At 44.0% G+C, this 13,689-nt stretch overlaps 1 protein-coding gene across 4 annotated transcripts in view; it reads left to right on the forward strand.

Annotated features, from left to right (window-relative positions):
• Positions 1 to 13,689, forward strand: part of MAP7D1 (MAP7 domain containing 1) — a 148,074-nt gene that overhangs the window by 132,832 nt on the left and 1,553 nt on the right. For all 4 annotated transcript variants that reach the window (XM_040337333.1, XM_040337332.1, XM_040337331.1 and 1 more), the window contains 2 exons: positions 857 to 956; positions 9,160 to 9,371. In XM_040337333.1, coding sequence (XP_040193267.1) covers positions 857 to 956; positions 9,160 to 9,371 — 312 coding nt within the window. The remainder of the gene's footprint in view (positions 1 to 856; positions 957 to 9,159; positions 9,372 to 13,689) is intronic.

The following is a 13,689-nucleotide window of genomic DNA, read 5'->3' on the forward strand; positions in this document are numbered from 1 at the left end:
GAGAAAGTAATGGCCAAGCAGCAGGGATTCCTCTGTCAGTGGTGTTGGGTAAATCGTGCAAATTTCTTTCCTGCAACCCGTGGCTGTAGGAAAGAGATTCGCATTGTCTATGGCCAAGTGTAAATGGCTTGATATCCATCCGATTCCTGCTAAACTGGATGAAATATGAGCCGTGGCTGGCCCTGCCAGCACCATCCTGCCTGACGCAAGTCTTTTTTATAAAATGACTGGGCCAGATGGAAAATTATCAGCTGCACAGTGACTGCATGCTATTAGCCACAGTCACTGTTCAGGTATTCAGACAATTGTGGGTACTGCAGCTGCCTGGATACAATAGCCAGCAATCTATTTATTAATTTTCTCTCAGTAAGCCTGCGGGCCAAAAAAGAGAGCTCTTAGGGCTCTTTTACACGGACGTGTAAGTGTACGGGCTCCGCTCTGCTCAACAGAGATCGCTCCGTTGATTCCCGCTGAGCAGGCGGATAACGGCTCCATCTCTGCACACTGTGAAGGGACTGACCTGTCAGAGCTCCGCTCTCCTCTATGGGGGATCGGATGAAGATGGACCCTAGAGTCCATTTTCATCTGATCCGATCAGCCAGATGAATGGAAAATAAGGTTTCCATCCGTCTGAATTTAGCGGATCGGATGTCGGCCAACATGTCACTGCTGACATCCGGCGCTCCATAGACCTGCACTGAGAGTCCATTCAGGTCCGCCTTAAAAACTGACCGGCAGGCCTGAACGGTCCGCCCGTGTGAAAGGGGCCTAAGTCGGACTTAGGTTTAGTATCTGCTAAAAGTATATTATTGAGCAAGATTAAATATTGCTTTTCTTTTTCTTGCATTGTCTATAGCTGAAACAGTACCCACTGATGTTATCATGAAGATTGAGCTTCCAGAGAAGAAGGTGGTGAGAATACAAGACAGGAATGCAGCACCTGACATATCTCAGGGGTTAGTCTAAATGCAGATATGTAAAAAAAAAATGTAAATTGCATTATTCGTATTTGAAGTTCATTTAAATCAGGGGTCTTCAAACTACGGCCCTCCAGGTGTTCAGGAACTACAATTCCCATAATGCCTAGTCATGTCTGTGAATGTCAGAATTTTGCAATGCCTCATGGGATGTGGTGTTCCGCAACAGCTGGAGAGCCGTAGTTTGAGGATCCCTGATTTAAATGGATGGAGGAATTCAGTTACCACATTACAATGTTTTCTCCTCACGCAAGCATTTCACTTAAAAGCGGTAGTGAACTTAAAATAAATAATAATAATAATCCCCTGCAAGGTAAAGGCATAATGTGCTCATATGCATCACATACTAGCACATTATGAAAGACTTACCTTGAAAAAAAGCCCTTCAGCGGCACGCTGTCACCGCTCTTCCTTCTTGGTTCTTGGGCTGCGGCCACTTGAATGGCCGAGATACGATGCGTCGGTGACGTCACTGGCCGCTGCTCACTGGAAAATCTCCTAAACAGTGCATATTTAGGAGATATTCATTTTACCTACAGGTAAGCTTTATTATAAACTTACCTGTAGGTAAAAATTAAATGCAGGAGTTTACTACCACTTTAAGTGATTGGCATAACAGAATGAATTCTTCTGATTTTGGTGAAGTGGGACAGGTCTTCATCACCTTATCTGCTGTTCAGAAGCCCAGCAGGAAGATTCCCTCCCACCCTAACTCACTCATGGTATGGTATTAGCCTGGCCTTTGTCAATGGGCTTTTATTAACTTCAAGTGGGTTTTGCATTACCCCTACAAGTTTATGCGAATGAAAAACACACTTGAAGCACGGGAGAAGCATGTCAACTGTGAATTGGTTCTAAATGATCTGTCAAGCATTACAAACTGATGCTAAAGTAGTGCCATTGGCACAGGCTCAAAGCCCATCGACAGTCGTGTACTTGTCAATGCTTGGTTTTTTCAAAATGTATTCCCAGAAAGCATGCACTAGGGGGCGCCAAACAGAAATGTAAGTTATGACAAGCTAATAAAAAACGAAAACATAAAATGCATAAACGTGAATTTGCGAAGATGGATGAGTTTTTTTTTAATTGCGTTCGCCGTTTTATCCCGTGATCTCTCATATCTTCTCACATATTTCTCATTAAATGTTCAATTCATTAGTATTACATACGTGTGAAATTGAGATGAAAAGGATATTTGATTGCTGAAAGCGTTTATATCCCACAAAGTGCTAATTTGCTCATAGCTTTTATATTATCGCCCTCAAATAGTTTCTCTTTCTGCTCCACACAGTAGAATTTTTTTTTAGAATGCCAGTGTTAATACCAACCAGTGGTATTTGAACACATTGCAAAAAAACTTGTGTTAAGGTTTGTGAATTGACTTTTACATGCAGGATATCTTAACAACTAATTTGGTCTAGGTGATATATTGAACTGATAAAAGCTAAAGTAAACTGAAACCAAGATTGAAAAAAAAAAAAGAGCAAATGAAGCACACTAATATAAATACAGCCGGTAATATGCTTTTGTGTATTTACAATATCATGTTACACTAAGTGCTATCTTCTTTTTGATGGTTATGACCTGGTTTTCATGCGTATGTTATTTCACACTACACATACACATGCCCAAGGCTTCATTCACACGACCGTAAAACATGGGTTTTCAATTGTGGACCTTAACACAGCTTCATTGTTTTCAATGGAGCTTAATCACAAAGGTGTGTAAACATGAGTTGCTTTCAGATCCATAACACAATCCAAAAATGTTTGTCTAAGAATATGCAATTTACATGCTTATGCCTGTATAAGCATTTGTACATGCATAAAGGAAGTCTAAACAAAGGGGAAATAAGTTATCTTAATGTACGTCTATGCATCTTAACACATTTATATGCATCTTTACTAGTGTTTTACTAATCATTACATGAGAACTTTTCTCCTAGAAAACATGTCTTTGGGCCAGATTCACAAAGGAGATACGACAGAGTATCTCAGATACTCCGTCGTATCTCTCAGAGTATCTATGCGACTGATTCATAGAATCAGTTACGCATAGATAGCCAGAAGATCCGACAGGTGTAATGGACTTACACTGTCGGATCTTAGGATGCAATACCGCGGCCGCCGCTGGGGGGAGTTCGCGTCGTAAACCAGCGTCGAGTATGCAAATTAGGAGTTACGGCGATCCACGAAGATTTTTCCCGTCGTTGCAAGTGTTAGATTTCCGTCGCAAAGATAGTGCACCTTTAACATGGTGGAAAATTACTCCACCATGTTAAAGTATGCCCGTCTTTCCCGTGTCGCTTTTGAATATTTTTAAAAAAAATTATTTTTCCCGGCGTAAGTGCTTTGTTGACGTCGCGATTCTCAAAACGTTGGCGCGTCGTAATTTCGCGCAAAGCACGTCGGGAAATTTGCGACGGGAGCATGCGCAGTACGTCCGGCGCGGGAGCGCGCCTAATTTAAATGGTACCCGCCCCATTTGAATTGGGCCGCCTTGCGTCGGACTTGTTTACGATATACCGCCGCAAATTTCCAGGTAAGTGCTTTGTGGATCGGGCACTAAATCGGAAAACTTGCGGCGGTGTAACGTAAACGGGTTACGTTACGCTGCGCCCAAGCTACGTGAATCTGGCCCTTAGAGTCCTTTCACACTGAGGCAGTTTTCAGGCATTTTACCACTAGAAATAGTGGCCCAGATTCACAGAGAGCAAGGCGCACATTACCCTGCCGTAGAGTAACCAATGTACGCTACGCCAACGCAGCGCAGAGAGGCAAGCAATGCATTCAGCAAGCCAGTGCTCCCAGTGTGGCGTGGGATTCGAAGGTGTACGCCGGCGTAGGTGAAAGTGGGCGTGACCCATGCAAATGAGGCGTGACCCCCATGCAAATGATGGGCCGAGCGCCAGATAGATACGTATGACGAACTGCGCATGCGCCGTGACGTGGACGCATCCCCCTGCGCCTGCTCACAGCCACGTCGGAAAAACTGCCTAAACTACGCTGGATCACTGCGTATGGCGTGAAGGTAACCTACGCCCAGCCAGACACACGTCCAACGTAAAATACGCCAGCTTGTGTTCCCTGGTGCAGACCTTTGAATGTCTGCTGCTGGGTTGCACCTCCTTTATGGGGAATAACTTTACTCTGGACGTACAACTTACGCGCACCTCGCGTAGCCTGCGTCGGGTGCACGCAGGTTCGTGAATCGCCGTATTTCCCTCATTTGCATGTTTGAATGGCTACCATGCACCCAGCCTAAATGTGCGCCCACCCTAACCCGGCGGGGTGTAGCCTGGTTTTAGGCGCATATCTGTTTGTGGGTCTGGTGCACAGATACGAAGGCGCACATTTGCACTTACGTCAGCGTAACTTGTTATACGTCAGCGTAAGTGCTTTGTGAATCTGGGCCAGTGTCTGTAAAACGCCTGAAAACTGCCTTTCATGCTGCCGGAGTGTGAAAGCCAGAGTGCTTTCACACTGGGGTGGTGCGCTTTGGGGACAATAGAAAAGTCCTGCAGGTAGCATCTTTGGGGTACACAACATCGCTCCCAAAACTTCCCTTCCCATTGAAATGAAAAGCGGAAATGCTGCAACATGGGCGTATTTAACCCCATTCTTTGGGGTTAAATGCGCCCTGCTATCGCCCGAAAAGCTCCGCTAAACAGCAGTAAGGGGCCGGTAAAACTAGCGACTCTTTACTGCTAACTCATGGGTGGCCCCAGTGTGAAAGGGGTCTAATAATCAGTAAAAATGTTATGGTCCTATGAATGAAGCCTAATTTAAGCAAACAAACATACACTTTTTTTTTTTTCTTTACTCCTTTGATTTAAGAGGAGGCAGTTATAGAGTTATAGTGGCACACTAGAAAGTATGCAATGTAATACCTAGCTAGGTTCAAATGACAACACTGAAGAAATGACACTTTGCTACAATGTAAAGTAGTGAGTGTACAGCTTGTATAACAGTGTACATTTGCTGTCCCCTCAAAATAACTCAACACAGCCATTAATGTCTAAGCCTCTGACAACAAAAGTGAATACAAAAGTGAAAATTTCCAAATTGGGCCCAATTAGCCATTTTCCCTCCCTGGTGTCATGTGACTCGTTAGTGTTACAAGGTCTCAGGTGTGAATTGGTGTGTTAAATTTGGTGTTGTCGCTCTCCCTCTCTCACATTGGTCACTGGACGTTCAACATGTCAACTTGTCTTTGGGAAATAGACGTATGAGTGCTGCCAGCATTGCTGCAGAAGTTGAAGGGATGGAGGGTCAGCCTGTCTGTGCTCAGGCCATAAGCCGCACACTGCATTAAATTGGTCTGCATGGCTGTCATCCCAGAAGGAAGCCTCTTCTTAAGATCATGCACAATAAAGCCTGTAAACAGTTTGCTGAAGACAAGCAGACTAAGGATGTGAATTACTGGAACAATGTCCTGTGGTCTGATGAGACCAAGATAAACTTATTCGGTTCTGATGGTGTCAAGCGTGTGTGGCGGCAACCAGGTGAGGAGTACAAAGACAAGTGTATCTTGCCTACAGTCAAGCATGGTGGTGAGAGTGTCATGGTCTGGGGCTGCATGAATGCTGCCGGTGTTCTGTCGAGAAGTGCTCGGCTATCGAATAGAATAGTGCCCAGGTGAAACTGCGCATGCGCCGCACGGAGCCGAGTTGACGGTCAGCTGTTGTCTCACGTGGCCGAGGCACGTTCATGTAGGAGAGGAATGGATATTTACATGAAGGGGGAGGATTTTTTAAATGATGGGCAGTGGTGGGGGCAGAATTTATATCGATGGCCAAACAAAGCTGGAAAATAAGTCTTTAATATAGAAAAAGCCGCCCTTCAATTCATTAAAAATGCCCTGCAAGCGTACATAAAGAATAGCAGATAAAGATTTATTTAGCAGATTTGTTTGGCCATCGATAAAAATTCTGACCCCACCACTGCCTATCATTTAAAAATCCACCCCTTCATGTAAATATCTGCCCTTCTCCTACAGGAACGTGCCTCGGCCACGCGAGACAACAGATAATCGTAAACTCAGCTGTACTGATGCTCCGTTCTGCGCATGTGCAGTTCCGTCCGGGCATTTTTCGACAGAACACCAGCACTGGGGAGCTACAGTTTATTGAAGGAACCAGAAATGCCAACATGTACAGTGACATACTGAAGCAGAGCATGATCCCCCTCACTTCGGAGATTGGGCCGCAGGGCAGTATTCCAACATAATGACCTCAAACACACCTCAAAGTTGACCACTGCCTTGCTAAAGAGGCTGAGGGTAAAGGTGATGGACTGGTCAAGCATGTCTCCAGTCCTAAACCCTATTGAGCATCTGTGGGGCATCCTCAAACGGAAGGTGGAGGAGCGCAAGGTCTCTAACATCCACCAGCTCTGTGATGTCATCATGGAAGAGGACTGCAGTGGCAACCTGTGAAGCAGCGGTGAACTCCATGCCCAAGAGGGTTAAGGCAGTGCTGGGAAATAATGGTGGCCACACAAAATATTGACACTTTGGGCCCAATTTGGACCTTTTTCACTTAGGGGTGTACTCACTTTTGTTGCCAGCGGTTTAGACATTAATGGCTGTGTGTTGAGTTATTTTGAGGGGACAGCAAATTTACACTGTTATACAAGCTGTACACTCACTACTGTACATTGTAGGAAAGTGTAATTTCTTCAGTGTTGTCACATGAAAAGATAGAATAAATATTTACAAAAATGTGACTTTTGTGAGATACTGTGTATTTAATTATATATAATATAAAATATACATGCATATATACAGCGGGTAAAAGAAGTATTGAAAAGGACACCATATTTCTAGGTAAATCTATTTCTAAAGGTGCTATTGGACATGAAATTGTCACCACCTGTCAGTAACAACCCATGCAATCCATACATACAAAGAAACAAAAACAAATACGTTCAGAAATGAAGTTATGTGTAATAAAATTGAATGACACAGGGAAAAAGTATTGAACACGTTAACTGAATTTTATTTAATACTTGGTACAAACTCCTTTGTTGGTAATGACAGCTTCAAGATTCCTCCTGTATGGAGAAACTAGTCCCATGCATTGCTCAGGTGTGATTTCGACCCATTCTTCCACACAGTCTTCAAATCTTGAAGGTTCCGTAGGCCTCTTCTATGAACTCTGATCTTTAGTTCTTCCATAGATTTTCTATTGGATTCAAGTGAGGTGATTGGCTGGGCCATTCTAGCAGCTTTATTTTCTTTCTTTGAAACCAATTGAGAGTTTCCTTGGCTTTATGTTTGGGATGATTGTCTTGCTGAAATGTCCACCCTTGTTTCATCTTCATCATCCTGGTAGATGGCAGCAGATTTTTATCAAGAATGTCTTGGTACATTTTTCCATTCATCCTTCCTTTAACGATATGAAGTTTGCCAGTAACGTATGCTGATAAACAGCCCCACGCCATGATGTTCCTATCTGCAAACTTCACTATTGGTATTGGGGTGTTTTTGGGTGATGTGCAGTGTCATATGACCACTAAACGTGTGTATTATGGCATCCAAAGAGTTCTATTTTCCATACCTTAAACAAGCTGTTGCAACCAACATGTGGTGAAAGTTTCATGTCCATAGCATCTTTACAAATATGTTTACACAGAAAAATGGTGACGTATTCAATACTTATTTTACCCGCTGTGTGTGTACATATACATGTATATGGACAAAACATTTTTTTTTAAGCTGAATAGAGAAGAAAAGGGTTACAATGTAACAAGAAAGGAAGCAGGAGGGGGGGTACCCATCTAAGTGCAATAAGATGGATTCAGTAAGAAAGTACTAAAATACACTCACTGCAGTAGCAGGAAAAAAGGCATTTTAGTATGAAGAGGGGTCCTGGTATCCTGGCTCTACTGTGCCGAATGCGGTGGAAGGTGGCTGACCTGTGTGCAGAGATCGTCAGGCAAGTGGCTGGTGTGTCTGCAGAGTTGGGCAGGGAAGCTCCAGTGCTGGATAGGAAATCTGTGTGAGCTGTCAGGCTGTGTGGAACACAAGCTGCCCTCCGCAGTTGGGAGGCTTCTTTGAGCTTTCGGAGATACTCCGAAGCATGTGGGATGATGTCACAAAGTTGGGTGTGGTTACGCATTTTGGGGCAATAGTCTTTGCCCCTTTGTCAAACCAAGAGGAGCTGCATCATCTTCTCACCCATCTGGAACATCTTAATTAACCCATCCTTTCTAGATATTTTTTCCCCCCCAAACTATTCATACCCATGGGACGCTGACGGCACTATAGCATGTTCATTTTCAAGGGTTACTTGTTTTTTGGAGAGTGAAAGAAAATCTCTCCAAAGAGAGGGAAATCCACTCCTTTAGGCCCCTTTCACACTGGGGTGGGGGTGGCGGTAAAGCGCTGCTATTTTTAGCAGTGCTTTACCGTCAATTTGGTGGCGCTATTTGGCTAATAGTGGGGCAGTCCCCCCCCCCCCCCCCTCCGGTAGCGGCTGAGAAATGGTTAAAAACCACTGCAAAGCGCCTCTGGTATAGCCGCATGCGGTGTCCATTGATTTAAATGGGCAGGAGCGGTGGAGGAGCGCTCCTTCATCGCTCCAGATGCTGCTAGCGCAGTGTTTCTCAATTCCAGTCCTCAGGCCCCCCCAACAGGTCAGGTTTTCAGGATTTCCCTCAGATGAAAAGGCTGTGGTGATTACTAAGGCAGTGAAACTGATCAAATCACCTGTACAAAATAATGGAAATCCTGAAAACCTGACCTGTTGGGGGGGCCTGAGGACTGGAATTGAGAAACACTGTGCTAGCGGGACCTTTTTTACTTTCCTGCTAGCGCACGGCTCCAGTGTGAAAGCCCTTGGGGAGAGACAGCAGTGGCTGTTTCAGGTCGGTTTGCAGGTGCTATTTTTAGCATTGAAGCGCCTGCAAAGCAAACCAGTATGAAAGGGGTCTTACAGTTGTCACCCCAGGAAGTGCTGCCATTGGAAGACTGTTTTGGTGACAATCCCATATTTGTATTTTCTTCTCCCTAGAACAGTGGTATCCTGGACAAATAGATATGCAGGGGCCCCAATACTCCAACCAATAACTTAAGAAAAGCTGGACGTTTGATACATTTTAAAATACTGCAGTCATACTTCATATGTGATGTTGGCATAGAGCAACTCCTAATAAACTGTATATGTCTTTTTTTAATTTAGAGGCTCTCTGGTGAATGGGGTACAACCTTCCAAACAAGAAAATGGCTTCTCCTCCAAAGATTCATCGCCTGCATTTGAAGAGGTGATAACACTTTCTGATATCAGCAGTTCTAATGGAGAGAAGGGGATTCCACCCGCAGAACCAATTATCGCTTTTGGGGGAAAGGATTCATTTATTAAGAAGTCTGCTGTGCAGCCCCCTCAAGTAACAGGTAAGAGTCATTCCAAGCAAACGGGGAGACCAATCAGTGACATGCTAATGTTGTGCAGCCAAATCTGCAGCTGGGAAAGTCGCACACTTCGCCAAGTTAACGTACTCCCAAATTTCTGTGGAACCCTTAAAAAATTGTGGGCACTCGTCTCTGTAACATTTCACATTTCCTTATAGTATCAAATGGGAGCAGACTAGCCTTTTTTACTTCAAGGAAGGGAGGAAAAATACTTTTTATTCAATGGGCCTCATTTGCACCAAGCTGTGAAATATAGCAGGTTGCATTTGACCATCATTTTAAGCTGTCATATAAATAAATAAAAACACTGGGCCGGATTCAGATACATTGGCGTATTTGTCCGGCCCGTGTAACGTATCTCCGATACGTTACGCCGCTCTAACTTTGGGCGCGACTTCTTTATTTACAAAGAACTTGCGCCCTTAGTTAGAGCGGCATAGTGTATGTGTTGCGGCGTAAGGCCGCGTAATTCAAATGGGGATGTAGGGGGCGTGTTTTATTCAAATTTCCCTTGACCCCGCGTTTTTTACGTTTTACTTGAACGGCGCATGCGCCGTCCGTAAAATATCCCAGTGCGCATGCTCGAAATTCCGCCGCAAGGACGTCATTGCTTTCGACGTGAACGTAAATTACGTCCATCCGTATTCGCAAATGACTTACGCAAACGACGTAAAAAATTCAAAATGCGAGGCGGGAACGACGGCCATACTTAACATTAGCTACCCCTCATATAGCAGGGGTAACTATACGCCGGAAAAAGCCGAACGCAAATGATGTAAAAAAAAAAGCGCCAGGCGGTCGTTCGTTTCTGAATCGGCGTAACTCCTCATTTGCATATTCCTCACGTAATAATACGGAAGCGCCACCTAGCGGCCGGCCTGGAATTGCAAAAATTTTAAAAAACGGACCGTTCGTCCGCCCGTGTGAAAGGGCCCTTAGGGATATCTATGCGTAACCTGATTCTATGAATCAGGCGCATAGATACGACCGTCGGAACTCAGAGATACGAATTAGGGGCCAGATTCAGATACATTTACGTTGCTCCACGGCAGCGTGACGTATGCCATTTACGTTACACCGCCGCAGGTTTACAGCGTAAGTGCCTGATTCACAAAGCTCTTACCTGTAAACTTGCGGCGGTGTAACGTAAATGCGCTCGGCGCAAGCCCGCCTAATTCAAATGGGGCGGGCACCATTTAAATTAGGCGTGTACCATTTAAATGCGACGTGCGTTACGGCGTTTCGTATTCCCGGATGTCTTACGCAAAAAAAAAAAAACGAAATTCGACGCGGGAACGACGGCCATACTTTAACATGGCTGATCTAAAGATAAGCCATGTTAAAGCAGGTGTAACTTTGCGACGGGTAAAAAGGACTAGCGACGACATACGGGATTGCGACGAACGCGCGGATCTTCGTGGATCGCCGTAAAACCTAATTTGCATACCCGACGCTGGAATACAACGCAAACTCCACCCAGCGGCGGCCGAGGTACTGCATCCTAAGATCCGACGGTGTAAGTCAATTACACCTGTCGGATCTTAGGGCTAGCTATGCGTAACTGATTCTATGAATCAGTCGCATAGTTAGGACGGGCGGATCACAGAGATACGACGGCGTATCAGGAGATACGCCGTCGTATCTCTTCTGTGAATCTGGCCCTAGGTTCGCTTTGGAGAGATCTAACATAATTTCCTGTTACGTTTCCAGGGAAATCTCCCCATTGGTTTGGGACATACAGTAAAAAATAGCCTTTTACTTTCAAAAAGTTTTCTTTTGGTTAAAGCCAGGTAGAAACAAAAGCAAGTGGGTATCGCAGTGCCATCCAGAATAATACAAAGTACAAGAATTCAGTGCAAGAGAATGAACATTCAGCACATAGTGGTAATATAATCCTTATATGGGAAATTTACCACTAACATGAGACGTGGAAACACATAATATGGCAGTACCATAGCTTGTAGTAGTGAAAAATACAAATCAGAGAAGGTATCATCTTGTAGATATTATTTTGTGTAGGTAAACTCAATAGCCACCAAAGTGAAATAACAAAAGCTTGCGAACCAAAATCACATAGAAGGAAAGAGAAGAAAAAGGAAAAAAGAGAGAGAAAAGAGAGCATTCCAAAAAAGAAGAACCTAGGTTAAAGAGGGGACGAAGCAGGGGAGGAGGGAAGACGTTACCATGCCGGCAGTCAGAGAGAGAGGGAGATATGTCGCCCAAGGTTCCCAGGTTTGTTCAAAGAGAATCTGCCGGTCATTAACAATACTAGCAACCTTTTCATGAAATGTAATCCATGAAATTTATGTTTCAACCAATCTGAAGGACAATGAGGTCGTCTTCAATGCTCATGCTATAGTGATCTTAGCCAAAAATATCCTTTTAATGGTTTTATCTCTCCCCTACTCTAAAGCAAAAAGCAAAAAAGGGACCTTTGCTTTAGGTTTCTTTTTGTAGTAACTGTATAAAATGTCCTTGACTTTTAAACTGCCTTCAGGTCTGGCCAGGACTGAGAGTTATGATACAGGTCAAGACTTGCAGAGCAGCTTTGCTCTTCAGATGTAGCTGCAGCCTGTTAACTGAGACAATGTGAGGGATACTGGTCCAACTGTGTCTGATGAATGTAATGTGAGAACAAATAATCTTACTACATGATGTCCTAAGTATGAGGTTTTAATCCTTTCCCACTCAAATTAATAGAAGTTTTTTTACTGTCTGTGTTCATTTTTTTTTTCCAATTAAGCCGGACATACATGGATTGAAATTCGGCCTGTTCAGCAGGTACCAGACAAATTTCAATCCATGTATGGGATAACTGGTTGTACACAAGTCGATATGCGTCTCAGAAGATCCCCCACATTAATCAAGTGCCAATCTCTCAGTGTCAAACTTAAAAAACTGTGCCACATTCTACTCATTAAAGTGTGTCCAAATGTCTCTTCTGTGCACAAATCCTGCAATCCTCCACAACCCAGTGCTGTTTAGATGTTCTCTTGCCTATTTTAATGGACCTCTACAATCATAGGAGGTCATATACCGCATTTATCAAAATACAAGGCTCCGTAGCACCTCTACGCTCAATTCCCTTGGTGTTCAGCTCCAAACAATGGCCCGGATTCACATACATCTTACGCCGACGTATCTGTTGATACGCCGCGTAAGTTGTAGGATGCGCCGTTGTATCTCTGTGCCGTATTCTCGAAACCATATACGCCTGAATTTGGGCTTGATCCGATCGACGTAAGTCTCCTTGCCCCGTCGTGGCTTGGGTGCATATTTACGCTGGCCGCTAGGGGCGCTTCTGTAGATTTACGCGTCGAATATGTAAATGAGCTAGATACGGCGATTCACAAACGTACTTGCGCCCGTCACAGTAAGCTATGCCGTTTATAGCTCAGAAGAAATAGACAAAATCCATAGTGCTCACTGTTTTTTTTTTTTATTAAAATAAATATGGATTAAAATCACTTACATGTAAAAAAGTATGTAGAGGAATTCATGTAAACCTCTCTGAAAGCCGCCTGTGAGATCTCTCTCAAGCTGGCCATAGATGGATTGAAATTCGGCTGGTTCAGCAGGGAACGGACACATTTTGTTCCATGTATGGGCAGACTGGATGTTCAGAAGTTGATCTTGTACAGAAGTTGCCCGATCAATACTACCAGCTATAGTTGGTAACACTCATAATTGTATTCTGAAGGCCTGCCTGCAGAACATGGTGGAATCTGCACTTTTTTTTCAACTCGCTGGCTAAATGAAAAAAAAAAGTGTAATGTATGGCCTGCCTTACTCTTTGTGTACCAGTGGCAGCACAATCACTCCACCCAGCGTGATGACGTCACAAGACACTCACTTTTGAAGGTGAACACCAGAAGAATTTCGGGGAGAGGTGCTACTAAGCTTTGTTTGATTCATGCAGTATATGACCTCCTAGAACTGTAGAGGTCAATCCAATCAGGTGAGAGCACATCTAAAGAACACTGGTGTGTAGAGGATTGTGGGATTAATGCACAGAATAGACACTATAATTTAGTGTTGCACTAATTCACTATTATTTATCTATATGTAATTTTGCCTGTTGGGTTATCGCATTGTTTTTCCTTTTGGTTAACGCTGGAGGAGGTGTCACCATTGGAAGGTTTTCTTTTACCTCTTGTTCTGGTGACAACTGTAACATTTGTCTATCAATGCAGAGCTTTAGTTCAATGACGTTATTGCAGGGTTTGACAAATTTGCTTGGAATCTAGGAGCCAGCTAAAAAAGTTAGGAGTCAGAAAAAGTGCCCCGTCCCGCCGTGCTC

Source organism: Rana temporaria, chromosome 2 (assembly GCF_905171775.1).
Source record: "Rana temporaria chromosome 2, aRanTem1.1, whole genome shotgun sequence".
NCBI lineage: Eukaryota > Metazoa > Chordata > Amphibia > Anura > Ranidae > Rana > Rana temporaria.